This window comes from Choloepus didactylus, chromosome 11 (assembly GCF_015220235.1).
Source record: "Choloepus didactylus isolate mChoDid1 chromosome 11, mChoDid1.pri, whole genome shotgun sequence".
Classification (NCBI taxonomy): Eukaryota; Metazoa; Chordata; class Mammalia; order Pilosa; family Megalonychidae; genus Choloepus; species Choloepus didactylus.
The window spans coordinates 16,375,094-16,400,945 of record NC_051317.1 but is presented as its reverse complement, the minus strand read 5'-3'; the positions used below and the strand labels follow the sequence as shown (position 1 = coordinate 16,400,945).

Sequence of the window (25,852 nt, the reverse complement as noted above, 5' to 3'; positions counted from 1 at the left end):
TTTAGGAAAACAAGCTACCACATCTTTAAAAAGAATGAAGTAAAGCTACACTGTGTTCTAATAATGTATCAATTGAGACTATTGGGGTTTTGAAGTTGTATATGACAAGAATATTAGAAGACTGAATGTGTGCTCCAGTTTTTCCCTTGGTTAGGGGGCACTATCTTGTGTAAAGCAGATCTCCTTAAGGAAATATGAGGCTTTTTATATCCCCCCTGGAATCAAAACACTGGATGATGTCTACTTAAACACATTCAAGACAACATTGCAGATTTGTCTGGGGATCAAAACTTTTGCTTTTAACCAGATGTGCCCTGCATCTTTCACACAAGGATGTGAGATACTTTATCCACGTCCATTTAGAGAAGATGGCTGGATCAAAGAGATTTAATAGGCTGGATCAAAGAGACTTAATAACATTAGGCTTTTGCCAGATGGAAGGAAGTCTTCTAAAGGACTCTACTCTCCCAAACCAAGAACATCACAGCACTGGGACACCAAGGTGAAATTGTCTGGGCTAATAGCAACACCACACTCTGTGAACACTCTTGTCAAGACATTGGTGTTGGTAGTGGACACTGTGGCTTTAAATCAGACGACCCTGCTTATTGAAAGAATGTCAGTGTTTAATTGGGACTTCTTACATGTAAATATTTCCAAGAAATATTAAGTGAAAAAACAAAACAATTCACACAACCTAGGGACCCATTTTATAAAAACACTGCAACAAAATGACAACACATATATATGCATATGTATCTATGTGGAAAAGTCATGGAATAGGGAGTACAAGGACACATACCAAAGTGTTCAGAATATCTGCTCAGGTAGGGGTGTATAAGAGAATAGGGACTTCCAGCTTGAGGCTATAATTTATTTATCATTTGAGTGGTTTATTAAAATGTACCAATGTACTGCTTGCATAATGGATAGGAAAAAAAGCAAGTAACAATACTCTATATTCTTACAAGAGTTAAAGTTGTTTTACATTCAGATGCTATACTTTTTACAACCTAATCACCACGGTTTTCTTTATCCATGAAAGACAACAAGAAAAAAAAGTAACTGAAGTTGCCTAAAGCTATGCTCAGACATCTCCAAGTATCAAGGAGGGAAGATTATGAAGTAATGTTTTAATAAGCATCCAGTAGCTTACACTGACAAGCATGTTTTTTTTAAATTACAGAAGTTGCAGGTTTACAGAAAAATCACACCGAAAGCAGTTTCCATATACCCCATCACACACACAGTTTTCCTTATTAACACTTTGCATTAGTGTGGTACCTTTATTACAATTGATAAAACAATATTATTAAAATTATATTAACTATAGCCCATGCTTTACATTAGGGTTCACTGTTAATGTTGTGCAATTCTGGGTTTTTACATTTTTATTCTGGTAACATATATACAAACTAAAATTTCCCCTTTAACCACATTCAAGTATTCAATTTAGTGGCATTAATTACATTCAAAATGTGCTCCAATCACCACCATCTATTACCAAAACTTTTCCATCACCCCAAACAGAAACTGTAACAATTACACATTAACTCCCCATTTCCCACCCCTAAACCAGTCCCTGGTAACATCTATGCTAGTTTCTGATTCTATGAATTTTCACATTCTATTTTATTTTGATTTTTTCTTCAGATTTTTTGTTACTAGAGTATAGAAACACTACTGATTTTTGCATGTTGATATTGTATCCCATCTTGCTGAATTTGTTTATTAGCTCTAGTAACTTTGTTGTGAGAGCACATGTTTTTTGACAAAGTAGAAATTACATCAAGCCAGATATACTTATTTTTGGAAATGCTGACAGAGTCTTTGTCAACTGTGTCACTTCATGCCTTCATCTAATTAATATTTATTGAATGCCTGCTGTGGGCCAGGCAATGCTTATCCTATAAGAGCTACTTGGAATTTTATCCAGATTTAAGTAAGTAAAGCTAGGGATTATGATTGCCAGGAAAAATGAAAAAAAAATGACATCACCAAAATATAATTTTATGTATCATTCAGAAATTAGTCTGTAGGTCTGCTATAGTGCTTCTCACTGTTTATTGTCATCATTTGCTTGGACATCCATCTGCCCTGCTGGACTCTGACCTCCATGAAGGAAAAACATGAATCTTTGTATCTGTGGTGCTGTACCCCAGCTTGCATTTGCAGTATAGCAGGTATATATTCATTCAGTCAGTCCATCTACAAATACTTATTTAGTACCTACTACAAGTCAAGCTTTATACTAGGCCTCTGGAATACAACATGGATTTGAGGATTTATTTCTAGCTGAGGGCCAGGGAGACAGATCACAAAATGTAAACAAATCAGAGAATAGAATTTCAGATTGGAATAAACTCATTCAAGGAAATAAACTGGACCACTGATGACCAGAGGCTACTTTACATAAGATGGTCAAGGAAAGCTCTTAGATGGCATGTAAGCTGGGAACTGAAAGATGAAAAGGAGGCATATCTACAGACAGTCCAAGATAAGTACTCTAAACAGAGGGAGCAGTCATTGAAAAACTGCTGCAACCAGAAGTAACTTGGTCTGTACTAAAGGCAGAAAGGAGGTCAAAGAGGCTGAAAAAAAGAGAACAAGGAGAGGGTCATGAGGCAAGCAGAAATCCAACCATGGGAAGCTATTGAAAGATTTTAAATAACATAATAATCTGATCTGATTGATGATTTTCTCAAAAAAAGAAAAACACTTAGGCTGCTGTGAGGAGAATAGACTATTAGGAGAGGATAAGTAGAATAGGAGGATATCAGTTAGAAAGCCATTTCTTGGGTGGATGGATGGATGGATGGATGGAGGCAGAGAAGAAGAAAAGGAATGAGTGAATGAGTGTTACAAAAATTAAGGCCTGTGAGAGTCACTTGGCCTAAGGTTTTAGCTTAAATTGGTTCTTATGACAAAACACACACACACACACATTTTATTGTGAGTGAAAGGAATATTAGCAGAATAAAAATTTAGTCATCTAAAATGACTGCCTCGAAAAATATAGCACACGTTTAGCTCTACAATTAACAGGCATATTTGTTTAAAATATATATATTGTTTTATAGTCATATTACTTCAAGCAGGATCATACTCCTTGACCCAGCAATTCTATAACTAGAACTCAATGCCTTGGAAGTAGACAAATGCACAAAGATTTTTGTATAAAGAAGGCTCCTTGCAGCTTTGCTTGAAAATGGGATAAAACACAAAAACCTAAATATCTATCCATAGTGAAACAGTTCAATAAATTACACACATTTGTTTTACTGAATATTATATAACTATCTAAATAAATGGCATTTTTCCATATGTTCTGAACCAATGGCCTCCTTCTATAAATAGTGGAAATAAATAAGTTACAACGTGTTTGTGAGAGTGAGCGAGCATAGAGAATAGTCTAGAACTGTGCTGTTTCATACTGTAGACAATAACTATATGTGGTTATTAAGCACTTAAGATATGGCTAGTTATAATTGGAATGTGCTATAAATACAAAATACACACTGGATTTGTAAAACTTAGGATTAAAAATAACATTAATTAATGATTTTCATATTTATTTCATGTTGAAATAATACTTTAGATGTAGTGATATAAATAAAATAATTATTAAATTAACTTCACCTGTTCCTTTTGGTCTTTTTTGAATGTAGTAGGTGGAAATTTCAATATGTTGCTCCCATTGTATTTCTACTGGGCAGTGTTGGTCTAGAAGTAACACTGAAGAGTACTCCTGGGTTGAGAGAAGGGTTTGATGGGGGGACAGAGAATGGGGACTGTTAGCTTTAAAACTCTTCTGTATTTTTCAAAAAGTGTGTAATTTAAATTTTTAAAAACCCATCTTCTGAATCCAAGTAAAGGCTGTAATTTAAAGGATTTTGCCCATGTTCATTTCCTAGTTTTAATAACTGCAATGAGATCATGTACGCATTAGAGGAATGGTGTACCATCTCTGCAGTTTTCCCATAAATCTAAAATGGTTTCAGAATAAAAAGTTCAAAAACCAATAATACAGGGGAAACAAGCAATCCAACCAGCAACCAATATGTATGCCTCCTACTTAAATAGAGATTCATACCCAGAGTCCCAACATACTGTAAGGCAATTGGCTCCCGTTGGCTATCACACCAGCAGTGTCCCTGGTAAACACATTTGCTTGATATAAGATAGCTGGAATAACTAAATGTTATTATTCTTAGTTTTTACTTGAAATCCTATCAGTTCAGATAACCTTTTTCTCCCATGGTGATTAGAAGCTATTTGACGGTTGCTGCTGCTATAAGAGGATTTCTTCTTGGGGCAGGAGGGTAGCTGGAGACAAGGATGAAAGGCCAGCTCTGCTGAGAACTCTAGTGAGGCCAGGGCAGCTGTCAGGTTTTAAGGCCCCTCACTATCGCATCCTTGCTTCAACCCTCAGAGTCAGTTAATACTAAGTTCAAGACGTTTTTGCTATGATCTAGTAGTAAACTTCGGGATAAAGAAACAAATCAAGAAACTTACATTTTTGATACAATAAAAATTTGTGAACAACATTTTGCATGTTTTATTAGTTGTTAGTTTTAATTAAGTGTTTTCCAAACAAGAATTAAATTCACTGTGTAATGGAGCATTAAAAGGCAAGTAAAATTGTGAATAATAAAATTAAAAACAGATTAGATATAGACATATAGCTATCTCAGAGCTGACCAAAAGAAGACAAATACTGCAATGGTGTTAAAACACATCCATTTTATGTGCGCTAGGTTTAAAACTAATGAAAAAGCACAAACACAAAATGTAGAAATTGCAAAGGAGAACTTAATCAACTTATCATGGAGTGGTAGGTAAGTAAAGAATATAAAGTTATAATGAAATGTTTCCAAAGGTGACAATTATATAAAAGTAGAACAATTAGATTCAAATAATCTGCACATTTAAACAGACGCCAACCCCCATCCCTAGCACCACACACAAATAGCTAAAATAACCATTAAAAAAAAAAATCTCACTCTCTCTGGGAAAAGTCACTGTGAGCAAAAGGAATTAGAACAAGAATTCACAAAAGGGAGTCACCACCATGAGTAAATGAGTGACTTGGAATGACTTTTATAATTGCAGTTAATGCAGCTTAGAAAATGATATAGAGGATCTAGAAGCCTGAAACTAACGTTTCTGACTCAGACTGCTCCCTTGCATAGGTTTTCCACTGAAAATCAGCCATAGTGAGCCCTCCTCAACTTTGGGGCACCCCACCACCACCAAATGTTCCAGCTGCCCCACTTCTTTTACCAGCTTCTCAACTAAGACTCACAACAGGATGAAAGAAAGTCTTAAGAACAGCAGGTGTCTCAACACATCCAAATGCTCTAGGGCATCTCTACTTCTCTCCAGAAATACCCAGATTTTCTCAATAAAAATCTGGAGACAAAATTAATTTGTATTCAGTTTAATTTTTAAAATTGTTAAACTGCCTTTGGGAGTAGGCATGAATGGCCAAAAATCAATTAGTGAGAGTTGATCCTTGTGCCAGTTTGAATGTATTATGTCCCCCAAATGCCATTATCTTTGATGTAATCTGTGTGGGCAGACCTATCAGTGTTAATTAGATTGAAATTCTTTGAGTGTTTCCATGGAGATGCGCCCCACCCAACTGTGGGTGATGACTCTGATTGGATAATTTCCATGGAGGTGTTGGCCCACCCATTGGGTGGGTCTGAATTAAATTACTGGCACACTATATAAGATCAGAAAGAAGGAGGGAACTTGCTACAGCCAAGAGGGACACAGGAAGCACAGGAGCTGCAGATGAGAGACAGTTTGAATATGGCCATTGAAAGCAGATTCTTGCTCTGGAGAAGCTGAGAGAGGAAAAATATCCCAAGTGAAACTAAGAGTGACATTTTTGAGGAACTTCAGCCTGGGAGAAAGCCATTTTGAAACCAGAACTTTGGAGCAGACGCCAGCCAACCAAATAAACCCCCTTTTATAAAAGCCAATCCATCTCTGGTGTTTTGCATTCCAGCAGCATTAGCAAACTAGAACAATCCTCTTGGAATTTCTGCCTCGGAAATCCAAAATCTAGAAATGATGAACAGATAAAATACAATAAGACCTCACTTCTTTTCAGTCTAAAGAGATCAGAGACTGTGCCAGTTTGGATGCATTATGTCCTCCAAAATGCCATGTTCTTTGATGCAGTCTTGTGGGGGCAGACGTATTAGTGTTGATTCGTTTGGAATCTTTGGATTAGGATGTTTCCATGGAGATGTGACCCACCCAACTGTGGGTAAGAACTCTGATTAGATTATTTCCATGGAGGTGTGGCCCTGTCCATTCAGTATGGGGCCTTGATTAGTTCACTGGAGCCCTATAAAAGCTCACAAACAGAAGGACCTCAGAGCAGCTGCAGCCAAGAGAGACATTTTGGAGACGGCCATTGAAAGCAGACTTTCACTAGTCCAGAGTTTGCTCCAGAGAAGCTAAGAGAGTACAAAATGCCCCAAGAGCAACATTCTGAAGAAAGCATAGGAGCTGAAAGAGGAATTGGAACACAACCCAGGATAAGCAGACACCAGTGCCTTCCCAGCTAACAGAGGTTTTCCAGATGCCATTGGTCTTCCTTCGGTGAAGGTATACTTGCATTGAAGCCTTAATTTGGACATTTTCATGGCCTTCAGACTGTAAAGTTGTAACCAAATAATCCCCCTTTATAAAAGCCAATCCATTTCTGGTGTTCTGCAAAATGGCAGCAATAGCAAACTGGAACAAAGACCCTCCTCTTTTCAAAGTCTATGGGGTCTCCGATGGCAGCTCTAGAAGAAAAATTCTAAGACACTTCCAAGAGCAAGTCCAATGTTCAATCTTATCATACTGTTTCTAGTTCTCTAAAGTTCTCACATGCCATCTCCGGGCCTCTTATAGTAATGTTTTTCTTTTTTTTCTTCTACCATATTCTCCAATACAAGTACTCAATGTAGAGTGGATCCACTACAGTCTTTGGGGAGAAAGCAAGCCTTGACAATATCTTGATTTTGGACTTCTAGCCTCAAAACTATGAGCTATCAAATTCCTGTTGTTTAAGCCAAGCTACTGTGTAGTATTTGTTATAGCAGCCTGGCAAACTAAGACACATTTAAGGATTTTTGTAGGATAAGAATCCCTTTGGGGGGAGTATCAGTCTATATATGCTCTAATGTCTCTTCCTTCTAGAATTTTGTGGCTTTAAAACACTGGTGATGGATCTTTCAGCTTGTCTGAGAGCTACTGCCTAGAGCTGATTTTGTAAAATGATCTCCCTTACATATCTCCCCGTAAAAAGCCAGTGCTTTCAAAATTGTCTAGATGTAGTCCAAACACTATAATTCAGACAACAAGACTGTCAGTAAGCATTCTAGAAGCACACAAACAGGCTGGCTGCATCCTAGGTGACCAACATCTGCATGCAGCATGCAGCAGTCTAACGATCTCCTGGGAAGGAGCAGACAGTCTTCAGGCAGTGACAGGTCCATACTGTTGATTCATTTCTATGTGCTAAGAAGGGCTCAGGGTAAGAAGGAAACAGATGTGAAAGGGAGTAACAGCCTCCCAAGGGCCTGAGCTGAGTGAGGCTGTTGAGAAACAAAGGTCATTCTGGTCCTGATGAGAACACATATGAAAGTTATGGGGTATTTATGAGTTCTCCAAGAATGCTCTGTCTGAGCACTCCAGGGGAAAAGTCTTTTTCCAGAAAGCTACCTTTCTGCTCTTTTCACTCAAAAGAGATTTAATAAGTTCCAAATCTGAGTCAGAGAGCCATGGCAGGCACTAGAGGAGGCAGCAGGCAAGGCAGACCTTGATCCCACCATCTGGAATTTAAGCCTAGGGACCACTGTCTTTCCGTCAAGGGATCTAACAGTGAAAAATACAGATTTCCAAAGGCCTTTGACTTCTTACCACCAGGAAACAGAATTTGAGTCCCAATCACTGCTTCTTCTTCTGTTACATAAACAGCTCCAGTTCTCTCCATGAATGGAGAAGTTGGTCAGAGGTATTTCCCTTTGAGTGTACCCCACACAAACCCTGGCTGTGCACACCCAGCGCACTTCCTTTTTCCCAGCCCCTTGTGTCTCACCACCCACCTGCCAGGCACTCTTCTTAACTGGGGCAGGGAGAGAGCTATACAGGGATGCTTACTGTTGGAGAGGCAACATTCAAAGAAGCATAAACTTTGAGACTGAGAGGGAACCTTCAAGAGCATCTAGTCCTAGTCCAGTCATTTCTTAACCTATATAGGTCACAGATCTCTTTGAAAACCAGTGACCCCTTAAGATCTTTTCCAAAATAAGTGCACATATCTCAGCACACTATTTTCCCTTCATTTCCAGGAGTTTCATGGACACAATAGTGTGCCTGAATTTCCCATGACTCCAGAGACGTCATATTAAGAACTGTTAATCTACATACAAGCCCATTGCTGTTCTCAAACTCCTAATTAGTAGTCTCTGGGTTGGGTAATGATGTGCCCATCTAAGTTCAGTGCAGGTCACAGCTATCTTTGGAAAAATGGGGAAACTCTGCCCTATGGCTGGGGATAGTACCTCTAAAACCAGTCACCTGACATGTTTCATAGTATTCGAAAAAGAAAATAGCACAAAAATGAAGTGGTGGATCCAATGGCATGAGATCCCAGAGACCTGAGAGGTGACAGCCAGAGGTTGTCAGGGTCATTGTGAACCACTGACATAGCAGTAGTATTCATTTGGATCCTCTATTTCATAAACATTCTCCTCGATGGTGTAGATGTTTTCTTCTGCATGCATCCCTTCTGCTACTGCATTTGCTATCCCTGAGGAAGAGAGGTTGGCCATACTGACGAGGCTGTGGAAATAAAATGCTACAGTTGAGCAAGGCGTTCCCAAGGCAACAGGGAATAAAGATAAGAGAACAGGCTTTGCTGAAGAGACAGCATCAAAATGCAGTTAGTGATACTTGGTTGGGAGGGAAAGAAGGGGAAGCCATAAAATAGCAGTAAAATAATTTGGGGAACAATTGAGGAAATGTGAATCAATGTTAATTTTCTCAGGTAAAAATGGTATGCAATATCTAGAATAAGCAAATTCCTAGAGACATAAAGTTGATTTGAGGTTACCAGGGGCAGGGGGATAGAGGGAATAGGGAGTTATAGAAGTAAAGAATTTCTGCTTGGGGTGAAGAAAAAGTTTTGGTAATGGATATTGGTGATGGCAGCACAATATTGTGAATATAATTAATACCACTAAATTGTATGCTTAAAAATAGTTAAAAGGAGAAATTTTGTTTTATATATATGTGTATATATATATATGTGTGTGTGTATATGTATATGTATATGTTACCACAATAAAAGAATTTTAAATGGTGTTGTGTTATATAAAAGAATATCTTTATTATCTGGAAGTACATACTGAAGTATTCAGATGAAGTGTCAAAAAGTCTGCAACTTCCTTACAAGTGGTTTGGAAAAGTCATGTATGTAAAAAGAGATAGCAAATGTGTCATAACGTTAAATAGTGAGTTTAGGTGAAAGATTCTTTGTATTGTTATTTCAATCTTCTGTGGGCTTAAATAATTGCAAAAGGAAAAAGACAAATAAATAAATATGCTATAGATCTGCTCAGACTTGAGTTTCAATTCTGGCTCTATCACTTTCCAGCCATATGACATTGGATAAGTTAGTTGTTCTCTCCCTCTCTCCCTCTCTCTCTCTCTTCATTCACTCATTCGAGAAATAAAGTGTTTCTAGGCAGCTGGAGAAACAGCAGTGAACAAAACACAAAAATCCCTTGGAAGTTGCATATTAATAAGTATGGTGGTTAAGTTCAGGTGTCAACTTGACTAGGTTATGGTATCCAGTTGTTTGGTTAAGCAAGCGTTGGCCTGATTGTTAACTGTGAGGATATTTCATAAATTTAAATCATCAGTATGTTAATTGCATCTATGAATTTTTTGAAATTCCAGAAGTTTAAAAAGAATAGGAGTTTGCTATACTTTTATCAAGAAAAACCACTGAATAACTTTTTAAACTTTGTATATTTCGAATAATTCTAATTCTTTAGTGGGCAATAGAACCCAGCAGTTTGTTATATATTTTCTGCATAATAACAACTTTACTAAATAGCATTTCATGAATGTGAAAACACCTGCAGACAATGGTTACACTAAATTTGATCACCAAGGATCACTATCTGTATTGAAGATTAGAACAATTTATCCAGAAGCATCTATTATGTAGAAAGAAATGATGAAGCCAAAAGATTAAGATACAAATTTTATGCAGTACTAAAGAGAAGCAGTCTACCATTATGATCCTTAAAAATAACTATAAATATTTTAGTTATTATAAGTTTTAAATAAAAAGTAATTTAGCTGTTAATTAATTTATTTAAGGTTTCTATAGTTCTGCTTCATATGTGTTTTTGATAGTCATTGTACAGTTGTTTGAATAAGAAGTGTTATGGTTTTTTAATGTTGAAATAATGTACTTGAATTCAAATTTTTTAATGTTAAATTTGTGATACTTCTAAAAAAATTTTCATCTATGGCTGATTGCATCTACAATCAACTAAGGAGGATGCCTTCAGCAATGAGAGAAGCCTCATCCAACTAGTTGAAGGCCTTGACGGAAAAAGTGATAATCTCAGCAGTAAGAAAGAAGAATTACCATCTCTATTTCAGTCAGCCAGCTTCTCCTGGGAAATTCATCAAAAACCTTCATTGGTGTTCCCAGCTAGTGGCCTGCCTTACGGGAATTGGACTTGCTCATCCCAGTCATGTGAGCCAAGTCCTATGATAAATCTGATAATATTTACAAATCTCCCGTCAGTTCTGTTTCCCTGGAGAATTCTAACTAATACAGTAAGTTTTGTGCTTCAGGGATGTTGTCTGTAAAATGGGAATAATAAGAGCTCTCCCTCTTAGGGCTGGCGTGAGGAGCATTTATTCATTCAGTCATCAAATATGTGTCATGTGCTGTGCTAGGGGATATAGTTTTAATACATCAGACAAGTTCCTAATTTTCCATAGAGTTTACAATTTATAGGTAGAATATTAGGCAAATAATTTCACAAATAATGAACTAATGCATGTACGTATTACCTATGAATATTATTACATTGCAAAATTTCTGCCTTAATAAAGAATACTGGCATGGATAATCCAAAACCTTCAATAACTAAATATTTTATTTGGCCTTAAATTTCTTTTTCATTGCAGACTATATTTGTCTTCATAATTATACTGTATTTTACTTAGTCTAAAATTGTTAGTGGTTTAGATAGCATTCAATGGACAGAATCAGTTTTTTTCTTGAAATACATTGTGTTCTATTCATGTACAAAACATCACTGAAATCTAGTAAAAGCTATATAAGCTATTCTATTTGGTGTGTGTGTGTGTGTGTGTGTGTGTGGTCAGAAATGGAGACTAAGACAGGGATATAACAGACCAGTAGTTCTCAATTCTGGCTGCACATTAGAAACACCTGGAAAATTTTTAAAAATACCTATACCTGGGCCTCATCCCCAGAGATTAATTGGATTGCTCTAGGGTATACCCTGATCAGCATGTTTAAGTGCCCCCAGGTGATTCTAGGAAGCAACCAGAGTTGAAAACACCTGGGCTAGACTGTAATTGTCCTAAGAGTAGATTCTGTTTCTTGCTCACCTCTATAACCTGAATGCCCATCCCAGAGTATAGATGTGGTAGGGGCTCAATCAGTTGAAAGTTCAGTTTATTGAAAAAAAAAAAAAACAAAACATTAATATAGAGATAAGTAAGCATTTCCTATCAATGGGGCATAAATTCTATACCTTGACTTTAGAAGGAAGGAAGCTAAGGGGATCAGGAAGCAAACAGAGTTGCATGTTGAATTTGCATTTCATAATCTAGGCCTAGGGCAAAAAGGTGGTATGAGCTAAGATCCCAAAGCTCCCAGCAGGACTTCTCAGGGCAATAATCAAAGCCATATTAGAGTAGGGGCCTCCAAGATTCCCACCCCTCCCCACTCCACATTTATCCTTACCTCAAATTCTGTAACTTCTCTTTGCTATAAGTATACCCTAGGTAAAAGGGGGGAAGAGAAGTCAATTAAAATGCTTTCATAAAATAAATATGAAATAAGAAATGAAATGGGCTCACTGGAGGCAAGAGTTATTTTGCAAAATCTGGTCTTACCTTAGATTGAATTAAATCTAACTCCCAAGATGTGTCTCAGTTTATTACATGGACCATGATAGAAAGCAATAAAGATACATTTCTCTTATTCAACAAATATTACACAGCATCCACTGTGTGTCTGTCAGTTTGTTAAGCACCAGAGACACAAAGGTGAATTATGAGCCCTGATTCATGGAGCTTGCATTCTAGTGGAGGAGAAATTAAAATAATAATCATAATAATCAGTAAATAGAAAAATTATTTCAAATTGTGATGTTTTATGAAAGAAATCAACAAGGCATGATATAAATAATAGGGACAGTGGTCAGAGAAGATCTCTCAAAGGAGGTGAAATTTAAGCTGGATTCTAAAAGAAGAGAATGAGTTGGCCAAGCGAAGAGCCTGGGAGCATCCCAGGTAGAGAGAAACCCTTGGTATAGAACTTGATACTTATATGGAATTTAAAATATGTCTGGAGCAAGGGAGTGGCTCAAGATAAGGTCTGAGAGGTAAGATGGGGCTAGATCCTAGCAGACCTTTTAAGTCATAATCAGAAGTTTGGGTTTTATTCGAAACCAGTAGGAAACCATTGAACAGTAGAGATATGATTTGTGTTTTAAGAAGAACACTCTGGTTAATATATGGAGAATGGATTAGCAGGAAGAATAAGGAAATGAGGAGATAAGAAGGGTTAATAGTGACTTGGAGTAAGATGGTGGCTAGAAGAAACATAGAAGAATGAATGGATTTTCGATACATTTTGGAAAAAGACTGTAGGAATTAAAGATGGATTGTATACTAGGAGTCAAGAAAGAGAGGATGACTGCTGATTTTCCGGCTTAGGGAAACAGATGGATGGTGGTATATTTATGATGGGGAGAAGGAGGAAGAAGCTGGGTTCTGCAAAAGTGGAAAACAGAATCTAGAGCTCTACTTTAGATACGTTAAACGTGTGAGACATCTGAATGGAGATATCAATCCGACAGCTGAATAAGCAGTGACAAGGCTTTACGAGTTGGAGAGAAAAATTGGGAGTCAAAGTTCAACTTAAACAAACATTTAAATTCAAGAGAATATGTTATCACTTGGAGGGTGTAGAGAGAAGAAAAGGTCCAGCACTGAGGAATCTTAACATCTAGAGGTCAAGCAGAAGAAAAGAAATCAGCAAAGATTATTGAAGAGGAGTGGTCAAGGATATAGGAGAGTGACATTTCAAAAGCGAACAGAAAGTGGACTTTCTAGAATGAGTGGGGGTCAACTTCGTTGAGTACCAATGAAAGAATAACTATAATGCACACAGAGATACCAATTGGATTTGGCAAAATGGAAGTCATTGGTGGGATGGATTAAAACTATTTCCATGGATGATGGTGGGTTGAAGAGTGCATGGGATGTGAGAAGTAGGGAGAAAAATGGCTGTGAAGGAGAGCAAAGAAATAGGAATCGCTGGATAGGTATGTGTGTGCAGAACATATTTTTATGCTAATAAAAATGATCCAATAGAAAGGGAGAGAGAGATGATTCAGGACAGAGGGACAAAAGGAGGGGCAAAGTCCTGGTGAAGTTAGGGGAGGTAGTATAAGCCTTTGATAATCATCAGTTGAGAAAGGGTTGAGGGCTGTTTGAGTCACAGTTAGGTATGGTGGTCTTCTCAGATAGTCTACCGGAGACTCACAGGAAGATTTCTGGGCATTATTGTGATTGAGGTCATGACTTAAACACCTATCACCTAGTTGTAAGAGGTTCTCCAGTAATGTCTAAAGGAAATTTAACAGGACTTTCCCAACTGTTCTACTTAGTCCTGCTTTGGAATAACATGTATATGTATGCAAAGTCTCAGATCTCTCGCACTCCTACTTAGCCTCTTTTCACATATCCTTACACAAACTAGGATGGTCCCTAATGTTTGGGTCTTGGAAGAACTCAGAAAGGTAGTGAGCTTTATCATAGCTCCTGAACAATCGCTAGACTCCATATTCATGTGAGTGATCCACAAATTCTACTTCTATGTCTAAGAAAACCCAGGTGAGTGTGGGTGGGGTAGTTTCTTTCTCTGAACAATCCATTTATCAACAATGGCAGAATAACATAATGGTGAGGAACAAGACAATCCTGGGTTCAAATCCATCAATTAATTCATCAATTAAACGTGTGACTTTGGGCAAGTTATATAACATATCAGCAGGTCGCCTCCCCCCCTCCCCAATTTGGTAAATTAGAATATTATTAGTACCTATCTCATAGGGTATTATGAAGGCTTTAATGAGATAATGCATGTAAAGCAATTAACAGCTTCAGGCAACATAGGGTGACAATCAGTCCCAGTTTTCCTGAACCATACTGATTTTAACACTGGAAGTCTCTCATCTCAGTAACCCCCTCAGTCTTGGGCAAACGGGGGCTAGCTGGTCACTTTATACACAGTCCATTTTTGTGTATTAGTAAGAAAGGCTGTTATTATCTTCTAAGCCCTGGGGATATAAGACCTTAGCCTCTGCCCTCAAAGAGAAGAGAAAATATCACAATTATAAAAGTGTGTGAGGCTTTGGGGATGACAAAAGTGTTCAGATCTTGAGAGTGGTGATGGTTTCATGTTGTCATAGATTGAAATTCATCAAAGTGTGCACTTTAAATATGCAATTTATTGTACATTAATTTAACTTTAGTAATGTTTTTATTTTTTAAATAAAGATAAGGGATTGGGAGGAAGTGTGCACTGGGTGCCATGATGGAAGAAAATCCAAATGCTGTAATCCTGGCCAGGACCAATGTTAAAAGAGACTGGCTATCTCTCTCTAAAGAGCTTTGCCTGAGAAACAAAGACAGAAAAACACACAGGAAAAAAAAAAACATGTTTCTTGTCATTGTGTCTCCTAATAAACCCAGACACATACACAAATTAAAGTGGTTCGTTTTCTTAACAAAGGATAAGAGAACAGGAACTGGAATCAGACTGCTTGGATTTGAATTTTGACTCTGTCACTACTGATTCTGAAACCTTGGGGAAGTGGCTTACTCTCTCTAAGCTGTACTCTTCTGCTATAAAGTGGGGCTAATACTACTACTTAGGAGATGGTGATGGGGATAGAACAACATTTAGCACAGTGCCTGCCTGATACAGAGAAGAGTTCAATGAAAGTTAGCTGTTGTTAATGTTAGGGTTTGGAAGGAGAACTAAAGCATATTAAAGGGTGTCTAAGCACCTGTCAGTGTAACTATGAACTTATGTTTTGCACCTAGGTTTGTGTTGGTTCCTAGATTAACAGTTCCTTACCAGAGAGAGGAAGAAATAATGTCAAACAACTTACATTTGAGAATTAAAACACCCAAGATGAGAGTGAGAACCAGCCCAGCCAAGACGCCTGCTCCAATGTAGATGCCCATTCTTCTGGTCATTCCAGAGTCTTGTAGCCCCTTAGCCAGTGAAGAGCTTTTCTATGGACACACAAACAGACATTAAGCAGTAAATGGCCAGAAATCAGTTATGTGTTCAGCCAGTCTTAGGACCTGAGAACTGGATCATCCCTTTACAGCATCACAGGACTGGAGGGACCTTGAAATCACCCATGGTCTTCTGCCTTCTTCTAGACAAGCCTCTACCCATCCCAACAATGGGATTAACTTAATCTTTGGAATTAGGAAAGAAAAAATATTCCTTCTGTGCAATAGGAAGAGAAAGAGCTCTTGGTAAATGGGCATCCCCTCAGTCTCTACCCTCCCCGTCCCCACCACAAAAATGGGCTCTGGGGTATAGTGTTCATTCGTCCAAGGTCCTCTGGTGTTGCCCAGGAGCTTAGGGATGGTCTAAATTTGTTGTCCTGCAGTAAAACTCCTATTTCCACAGAAGGACAGTGGTTTAAGAGCCAGGACTTTGCAGCCAGAGAGTACTGGGTTCAAATCCCAGCTCTGTCACCAGGAGTAATTATGTAAAGTCATTGTGAGAATTCAGTGACAAAAAATATATGCTTAGTGCGGGGTCTGGTACATGGTAAATGCTCAACCAGTGGTAGTAGCTATTACTGCTATTGCTCTAATTAATTTGATTTTCTGAAAACTGAGACTCTCCCAGAAAATTCCTCTGTTTCAAAGCTATTAGCCATGTTCTTCCCTTAAAAACAATAATGGTAAGTACTTTTAAAACAGAAGATTCAAGGAAATTAAATCTTCCATTCATTCTATATACTTTTACTACAGGAGTGTTAGATGCATTGGTGCTTATAAGACAAAAATGCTACTGTGTGTTAAGCATTGTGGGCACACAGAGGCACTTCAGAGCCTGTCCTTATGTGCAAGGAGGCGAGGGGTAAACACACACAAATGCAGAGCCTCGGCTGAGAATACACAAGGAGGTGAGGGGTAAACACACACAAATGCAGAGCCTCGGCTGAGAAGAGTGAGTCAAATGAATACTGACGCTTGTACATGCCCTCAAAGAATGTTTAAGTTATTGTGGCCAGCTGGCTTTCTAGTGGTTTGCCCTTTTTCTCTGAGAAGGTAGGAGACACTGAAACTATGGGTATTTGAAGTATTGCTGAATTTATACTTAGATACATACACTCTTGGCTTAGAACATTCCTCACAGTGCTTTGTCATGTGTAAAGAAAATCAAACAAACAAGTTATGTTTCCCAGAGAAGCTCACTAGATTTGCAATAGAAGCAAGAAGAAATACATTCTAGGGAGACAGAGTGTCTTTGAATCCTCTGCAGTGGGGTACAGTTGTTAAATTTAAGAAGAGGGACAAAAGGGCAAAATGATAATCCTGCGACTGATACTTCTTTCTCTCTCTCTAAATCCCTCCCTCTCTTTCAGTTTTTGAACACTTAATCTGTGCCAGTCCCTGTGCCCTTCGCTTGGCACACGTTTCCCCTCCAAGCCTTCACCAGGTTTGGGCAGTCAGAACTGATGTCATCAACATTTTACAGCAGTGGAATATGAAGCTAAGGGAGGTAAAGGCAATTTCCCAAGGATTGGGTGGGCAAGTGGAAAGCTAAAGCCACTTTCTTTTCTCCAACTTGAGCATCATGTTAGCTCACAAATGTAAAAAAGAATAATGATAATAATAATAAAATGTACTTACTGTTTGATTATTATTATGGAGGGTCCATTGTGTTTGTATCTCTGCTGCAAAAAGCCAATAGAATAATTAAGAATGCTTTCTTTTATCTGGGTTTTTAAAAACATCTTAAAGATGCCTATAGTCTTATTTGAAATTAATTCTTTTTAAATGAGGCCAGATAGAACACATCTACTCCATACTCATCACGGTGATTAATTGGGAGGTCAACGACAATTTACTGAACACTTTCAAGATCAACTTTAAGATGAACCCTACTACTTATGTTTTAGGAAATGGAGACTTCTGCTAGAAAGGCCAGTGTGCAAGAGAATAATGAATATGTGGCTTGTTTTGCCCATAGGGCTCTAATGGGTCTACAAAAATCCAACAACAATGACAATACTCAGTCAATGTATTCTGATTAGACTTTGAAAGACAACAAAAGTGAATTTTCTTCAAAAAATTCAACAATTTCCTCTTTAGGAGAGAGACGTTATTTTTTTGCCTAAAAAAAATGAAAATAATGATAACAAATATAGCTACAGTTTATCAGGAGCCAGGCATTGTGCTGAACTCTTTAAGAGAAGGATCCTGTTAAACATTCAGAACTACTATTGTTAATTAGGGGGCACTATCTCCATTACACAGTGAAGAAGCTGAGAATTAGGGAAGTTAAGAGACTTACCCAAGGTCACACAGTTTTTGAATGACAGAAAGACCTTGCAACTTGGGCTAGCATGATTCTAAGCACATACTCATGAGCAACTAGCTGCCTTCAGCAACCTTTACCACAGTATCCTCCACTGTCACTACCATAAGAGGGTCGCAATGCTCAACTGCCAACTCACCATCTTCCCTCTTCATCTATTCATTTACCTACTCATCAGCCTACCCATCTGATGAAAGAGTCCTAAGGCCAGAGGACAGAGTAGAGGACAATACAGGCATAGACCCTGACCTTACAAACATTCATTCTAAAATTAACAGAGTGGAAAAAAAAATAAGGTATCAACTTTTGGGAAACTGAGCACGCTTACTCATTTTTCTGACTCAGAGACTCTGAAATGCCTTAAATGGTCAACTTCTGGAGGCCTAAAAGTTTAAACTCTTTAATGTGAACAAAGGGAATGATTAATCAGCTGGTTTAAGAGACTGTGGTTTTAACGTTACAGAGACATAGTCTTGGCCTAACGGTACCCATTTTTTTTTTTTAAGATGAGGAATTATCTTCCACTGACCTTTGATATTATTATTACCCAAAGGGGTTTAAAGTATAAAAACCACATTTGGGGAACTGTGAAGTAAACATGAATCTTCACACGAGATTTTCAAACATAAATCCAGTTTCAATTTCCTTGCAATTATTTTTCTTGGTCTAATATGGTAACACTATTTGATTTTTTTCTTTTAACTTCATTGTGCTATGAAAATGATCACTAAAACAGAGGACTTTGAGGCTATCACAGTTTACTTTTACACAGATTTGGCCATCAACCAGGATAGGTGGACAGTCAAAGAAAGGAACAATATTTTTCCTAAAGAATCCAAGAGTTGGCCGGGTGGAGGTGGTGGTGGGGTGAGATACAAAGGTCTTAAAAGGATATAAACTTAATAGCTATTTATTCAACATTTATGTACTAGATGTGGTGCTTAGCACTTTCTCATTTAATTATGAGATGAGCACATTCTCATTTAATCCTCACCACAGTAAATGGTATTTTATTTTCACTATTTTTCAGATAAAGAAACTGAGTCTCAAAGAAGTACTTTGCCCAAGATCACACAGTGGTTAACTAGCAACACTGGGAGTCAAACCACATCTAACTCCAGAGCCGAGGACTCACCACAACCCAGTCCTGCTCCTTTGGGTGGAAGAGAGATTGCATCTGTTCTGTTTTCAAGGTGGGTTTTAAGAACTTCCTAGGCCCATAGCACTCTTACATTTCAAGGTTCCACTTTACTTTATATCAAACATATTAAGTGTACCCATATCCCATATTAACTAAAAAGTAAATTAACTATGTAAAAGTTGACTTGTAGGTGACTAATATATATAATGTCAACTATTACAAAGGTGCCATTAAAGATTCATTAATTTTAATTTTTAATTTTGTTTTCTTATTTTGGAGCCATTCCCCTTTTCCCCCCCCTGGTTTGACATATTTTCTCAGGCCCTTGAAAAGCTCAGAGATTCTAGGTATACTATATTCCCTGATGCAAGAGATGACCCCATCTTTGTTGCCCTAAAGGGATGAAACTAAAGTAAACACTAAAGGGAAGGAAGCTTCTATTCAAGGTAGGGACAGCAATCTAATAAAGAAATGTGCTCCCTCGTGAGGAAGTAAACCTCTGCCAAAGGAGGTGTTTGAGCATACATTGAATACACACTTGGTGATGATGTAAAGAGCTTTGAAGCACAGGAAGGCAATGTGGGAGTAAATGGGGAAGTCAGGGGACGTCTCTTCCAAGTCTATAGTTACAGGATTCTTTAAAACATAACAATGGCACACTATAAATATCTGGCTTGACTTGTTTAGCCCAAGTGTAGGTGACCATCTGTTCCCCCCTGTTATAGATTAAGTCATTCCCCCCCAACCCCCAACCCCCTGGTCCTGTGGATGTAAATTCATTTGTAAAATAGGATACTGAAAAAGTTATCAGTGAAGGTTAGGCCAGACTGAATCAGGGTGTGCCTTAATCCAATATGACTGGAGTTCTTATAAGCAGAGGAAATCTGGGCACAGAAATAGAAGACAGAAGGAAACAGATGGCCACGTGACAGAGGTCGACAAAGAATTACAGACTTGAACAAGCTACCACGAGAACACTACCGTCTTCAGAGAAAGCACGATCCTGCCAACACCTTGATTTTGGACTCTGAGCCTCCAGAACTGTGAGGCAATAAACTTCTGTTCTTTCAGCCAGCCAGTATTTGTTACAGCAGCCCTGGCAAACTAAGACACCACCATATTTCATTTTGCTCACTAACTGCATAAGTGATGTTGAGTATCGATCACTGAAAAACAACCAAAGAGTGAACCCTTAGGGAGCTAAAGTTACTACCTATAATAATGACAACTAATATCTGAATGCTTTCTATGGGCCAGGTACTATGCTATGTGTTTTACAAGTATTATTATGTTTAATCTTTACAGCAATCCTAAGAAGTAGGCACTATAATTACCCTCATTGTAGAGATGAGGAAACTGAGCCCCAGAGAGTTTGAGCAGATTAACTGAGTTCACAGAGCTAGTGAGAAAAGGTGAAATTGGTACCCATCGTGCCTGTCACTGAAGAACTTAACCACAGTCTCCTTCTGCCTCCTGATCTCACGGCCAATATAAATGGCAACAGCTCACATACATGGAGCACTTACTATGATCAGACACAGGCTAAGTGCTTCAGATACCTTCTTATTTAAAATCTCATCAGTATCTTGTGAAGTGGATCTTACCTCTTATTAACCTCACTTTACAGAAGAAAAGACTGAGCTCCAGAGAGTTTAGGAGACACCAGAACTTCTTGACAGGAAATACCTGAGATTAACCTCCTTGATCAGTGTGACCTGATGTCCCTCCCTTCCAGGGCAGAACTGGAAAGTCCTTGCTGAATTATGTGAAGAACTTAGCTGCTCCTGTGGCTGGAATCCAGGAAGTTGTTTGGATTTATTCCAGTTAGAAAGGATTCCAGAAATCACCTCATTCAACCTAGTAGACCCCAAGGGCCAGTGTATAGATGGGCTGATTCTCATCAGCAGCCCAGGAGTAAATCAGAAAAAATGAGGACAATGTAATGAGTTTTTTCATTAGATTAAATTTATATAATTTAAAGGATTGTCTTTTTTATTTTTATTTTATTTGGTAATATAATGGTGGTAATTATAGAGAGAAATTTTTCTTCCTTACATGGCAAAATATATAGGTCACCAAAATTCTTTTTTTGGAGGGTGGGGATGTTATTGGGTTATAAAATCCAAAAGTCTCTTAACCCACTCCTTGGACAGAAGAGGAAGCTGAGGCCCAAAGAACTGAAAGGCCCAGGTCACACAGATAGTTGTGGCTGGTCCAGGAGCCTAACTCAGGTCTCCTGCTTTTCCCAGAACAGGTTTGCTCCTCCCACTTCCTTCACCCCCAACACCATCTTGGGTGGCCCGCAACAAGCATGCCTCCACTCTAAAACTGTTTTCCCTTCTCTTTTCCGTTTTAAAAATCCCCTGAACTCCAAAACCAGCTAGAGCCTTCCTTCCAAACCGCAGGTGTGATTACCTGGACTCTGGTCCTCAGTGGTGAGCATCCTCGGGAAGCCTGTAGTAAAGTCCCGCCGCGGTGTCCGAGCAGTGGCTACCTTGGCTAATGTCAGAAACCAACATAAGGATGAGGCTTCTCTGAGAGCAGAGAGCTTGTTTCAGGGAATCAAAAGGGCAGCAGAAAAAACAAGAAACACGAAAAAGGAAGAAAACACATCCTCAATCTCTGACCCTACCTGGACACCTTCATTGAGAGTGTGTCACACACTTGAAAGGTTTGACAAAGGAGAGGCCCAGTCATCTTTAGTGGTCTCCTTATTAATGGTAATACTATTAGCTACTGTAATGGCCAAGGGAAGTTAAGGGTGCATAAAACATGATCTTGTATAACCTTTTCAATGGTCTGTAAGGTACTGTCCTCGCATTTTGTTGTTTGTTTTCTTCAAAGAGGAAGGAGGTCACAGAGTTAAAATAACTTGCCAAAGCTTACACAGCTAGTAAATGGCAGAGCTGGATTTGAGCTCACCTCAATGTGACCATAAAATACATGCTCAACAAACCTTAAAACACATACACACACATCATATAAATGCATACACACACAGTCCAGTGATTCTCAATCCTGGCTGCAAACAAGAGTTACCTGGAGTAGACTTTGTAAAACAGTGCTCAGGCCCCACTGCCAGAGATGCTGATTTCTCTGGTTTGCAGGGCACATGGCGGGGGGGGGGGGGCATCTGTGGGTGTTAAAAGTTCCCCAGGTGATTCTAATGAGCAGTCAAGGTGTGGAACCATGAGTCTGGGCTGCTTCTCTCCTTATTTAGATTCTATCGGTGGCTTTAAAATAGATGGAGGGTACTAAACATGGCTGAGCCTCACTGGCCGGACTTGTTAAAGTCTAGCTCTCAGGGATTAACCGAGATTGCCTTAACTTCCCTTTAGCTTGACTGAACTTTAGACAGACTTCCTGACTCCAGGCCCCTGCTCTCCCTCTCACCCTGCAGAGCTGCTTCTTCTTCTTCTTTTTTTTTTTTTTATTAAATTCAGTTTTATTGAAATACATTCACACACCACACAATCATCCATGGTATACAATCCACTGTCCACAGTATGATAACATAGTTATGCGTTCATCACCACAATCTATCTCTGAACATTTTCCTTACATCAGAAAGAACCAGAACAAGAATAAAAAATAAAAGTGAAAAAAGAACACCCAAATCATCCCCCCATCCCACCCCATTTGTCCTTTAGTTTTTATCCCCATTCCTCCACTCATCCATACACCAGATAAAGGGGGTGTGATCCACAAGGTCTTCACAATCACACTGTCACCCCTTGTAATCTACATTATTATATAATTGTCTTCAGGAGTCCAGACTGCTGGGTTGGAGTTTGGGAGTTTCAGGTATTTACTTCTAATTATTCCAATACATTAAAGCCTAAGAGGTGTTATCTATATAGTGCATAAGAATCCTGCAGAGCTTCTAACTAGGTAGTTCCTTATCTTCCTCTTCCTTCCTGCCGGCCCTCACAGACTTCAGGTGACCGAATTACCTCAAAGAAAAACATTTCCAACCAAGCAGTTCTGATTGCAACCTCAGTAAATCCCTCACCTTTCCCAGTGATCAGTCCCCCTTATTATCTTCCAGTGTTTTTCCTCCAACCCTCTCCCAGTCTCTATAAAGCTTCAACAGAGTTGAGTTCTACTCTCTGTCTCCTGCTATAGCAGCCCCTGAATAAAGTCATCCTTGCCTGTTTAACATTGTCCAGTGCAGTTTTTTTCTTTGACAGGACCCACCCTGAGAGGCTGTAATTATGAAGGCCAGAGTGGAATCAGTCAGTATATTTAAGACGATCCACAGGGAAATCATATGCATAAAGAAGGCAAGCAAGCAAACATCCACTCACCTGGTTTGATGACCAACTCCAGATTTGATTTTTTGTCATTCCACAGGCCTGGGAATTCCACACGGCAGCAGTAGGTCCCACTGTCTGCTGGGGTCACCTTCTCTATGGTCAGGGACACGTCCCCTGTGTATAAATTCCCCTTTAGCTGGTATCTCCTGGATATCCGATAGTCCACAACCCTTCCATTGGTGCTGAGCACCATACTGCGACATTTGCTCACAGGACAGGATCCGTGGCCCCAGCACACAGGCACGAGATTCTCTGAGGAGGTCGGATTGTAGGTGCAGGGCAAAAGAGCATTCTGACCCACCTCTATGGTGTATTCCCCTTCCAAAGACCCTGAACAAAGAGGGGAGAGAGGAAGGTCCAGGCAATGAGTGAAGTCAGATCCATTAGGAAAACTTAAGGTAATGCCTCTAGAATAAAGAGGAAACTTGCTATTCTCCCGTTTGGAGAATGGTCTGCTAAGACAGTGATTCTCAGACTTGAGCAGGTATCAGAACCACCAGGAAGCCTTGTTAAAACACAGATCCCTGGGTCCAACCCCTAGAGTTCCTGACTCAGTAGGTCTGGGAAAGATCTGAGGATCTGCGTCTCTAACAAGTTCCCAGGTGATGTCAGTGCTGCAGGGCTGGAGCCTCACTTTGAGAACCAGGGCCTTAGGAGAGTCTCGTGGCCCATTTTGTGAACAACAGAGAAAAGGAGGCCTGATGGAAACAGGGAATCAGAAAATGGGTAATTATCAGCCAGGAAAGTGGCTTATCCACACGGGCTAGTTGTCTATTCATCAACGAAGGGCAGCTATCCAAACATAAACTCCTTCTTTTGAGGCACCAGGTACACGGTCAATAAAAACACTTGGCTGAAAAAGAAGTTTGTGTATTTGAAACCACTCATGGTGGTTTAAAATCAATTCCTCTTTTTAAAAAGTAATATATGTACATGGTAAGACATTCAAATAGTATAAAAGGTGCATAAAAAGTAAGACATCCTCCCCAAACTCTTTCACATTTCCCAGCTCCCCTTCCTGGAGTCTATACATTAAGAAGTGTATGTATATTCTTGTCCCACACACATAGAAATAGAAGCCTTATATATACATTACTCAGCACCTCGTTGTTTTCAATTATCATTATAACCTGGAGACCTTCCATGTCAGTATGTTTAGTCAGCCTAACTGTATCACAGATACATCGTGATTTATTTGCCTACTTCCCCATTGGTGGACATTTAGGTTTCTTTCAAACTTTCGCTATTGCAAACATTGCCGTAACTATCCTTCCCTGATTTTATACCCCATACCATACCATTATCACTTGTAAAAGTCCATGCCCAGACTTACTTGTAAGTAGCAGCAGCAGTAGCAGGACACAATTGAAGGAAAGATGTGAAAACATAGGTTCTTCAGAAGAAAACTCAGAGGACAGCTCTGTTTAGATGCAGTTTTAATTCTCCAACTGAACTTAGCACTTCCTCCAACTGTCTCTCTGCCCCACTAAATCACATGAGAGGTTGTCACCCTGTCTGAGGGCCGGCCCAGCACCCAAGACATCTGTTTACTGATAATTCCTATATTAATGCTGCCAAGCCCACAGTCACTTCAAAGGAAAAACCAGTTCTTTGTCATGACTCACCAAACACGTCATGTAAGGGTTCTGATCTTCAGCCTCTTAGTGTCAGCAAAGAGGAAGCAATATTTCAGAGGAAGAAAAGTGTTATTCAGTCATGGCAAGGACGGAGACTCTTCTAATATCTCCAAGGAGATAGTCTTCCACCCGAAATGTATCATGTGCAGATCCAGCTGGGTGCCAGGAAACACGAGATGGGATCATTTCATCCATGCATTCATTCAGTCCGGTCAATTGGTCAGACATGCAGCCAATGTTAATGAAGCACCTACTATGTGTCAGGCAGTCGAGGAGCTGGAGACTACAGAAATGAATGACATGTTCCTTATTCTCACATTTATGGGCCCTTTCCACTTCACCATTAGCCTAAATTCTTATCCTTGTTCTAACACAAATTAGATTGTTCATATAACCTTGCTGGACCTCAGTTTCCCCATTTATAAAGTGAGGAAACTGTGATAGATGATACACACACAGCTTCCTGCTATAATATCGTCACTTTGATCTAAGCTTTCAACCTCTCTTTAATTCAGGAAAGCTGTTATTACTTTCTGCAATGGTTCTTTTCACATACATGGTTGGAACTGAAGGGACCTTAATATCTTATTTCATCCCATACTGATAAGGTTCTCCTCCCCTCCACCACAGGGGGCTGTGTGCAGGAGGGTTCAAAAGTGTTGAGTTCTGCCCACAATATCCAACCCTGAGGCAGCATCTCAGACCCATATGTCTCAGCCCTGAGAGCGACTGCTGTCTGGATACTTTAAAAGCCAACGCTTCTTTCCAAAGGTAAGGGAGTTAGTTGTCTCTGAAAAACCCGAGGCCTTCCTCTCTGTCATTCCTT

At 39.1% G+C, this 25,852-nt stretch overlaps 1 protein-coding gene across 11 annotated transcripts; it reads right to left on the bottom strand.

Annotated features, from left to right (window-relative positions):
- Positions 1-1,460: 1,460 nt before the first annotated feature.
- On the bottom strand, positions 1,461-24,997 carry HAVCR2 (hepatitis A virus cellular receptor 2). 11 transcript variants are annotated; one of them, XR_005210939.1, is made up of 8 exons: positions 24,723-24,997; positions 23,381-23,719; positions 21,489-21,572; positions 17,245-17,288; positions 15,474-15,600; positions 12,032-12,068; positions 8,667-8,818; positions 1,461-3,748 (listed from the first exon to the last, which is right to left on the bottom strand). XR_005210939.1 is itself a non-coding variant. In XM_037799109.1 (8 exons), exons 1-7 carry the CDS (start codon positions 24,775-24,777, stop codon positions 8,697-8,699), a joined length of 840 nt encoding a protein of 279 aa, XP_037655037.1. In that variant the 5' UTR covers positions 24,778-24,997; the 3' UTR covers positions 1,461-3,748; positions 8,667-8,696. The 11 variants fall into 11 exon arrangements, 9 of the variants coding, with proteins under 9 accessions (XP_037655037.1, XP_037655045.1, XP_037655044.1 ...); XM_037799109.1 differs by having other exon boundaries at positions 8,667-8,850; XR_005210940.1 differs by lacking the exon at positions 1,461-3,748 and adding an exon at positions 5,946-6,072.
- Positions 24,998-25,852: the final 855 nt, after the last annotated feature.

Coding starts and splice junctions, on each gene's coding strand:
- HAVCR2 (XM_037799109.1), bottom strand. CDS start 24,777: ATGTTTTCACATCTTTCCTTCAATTGTGTCCTGCTACTGCTGCTGCTA. Junction 23,720..24,722: donor ACTGCTGCTGCTACTTACAA/GTAAGTCTGGGC, acceptor CTCTTTGTTCAG/GGTCTTTGGAAGGGGAATAC. Junction 17,289..21,488: donor CACTGAGGACCAGAGTCCAG/GTAATCACACCT, acceptor GGCTTTTTGCAG/CAGAGATACAAACACAATGG.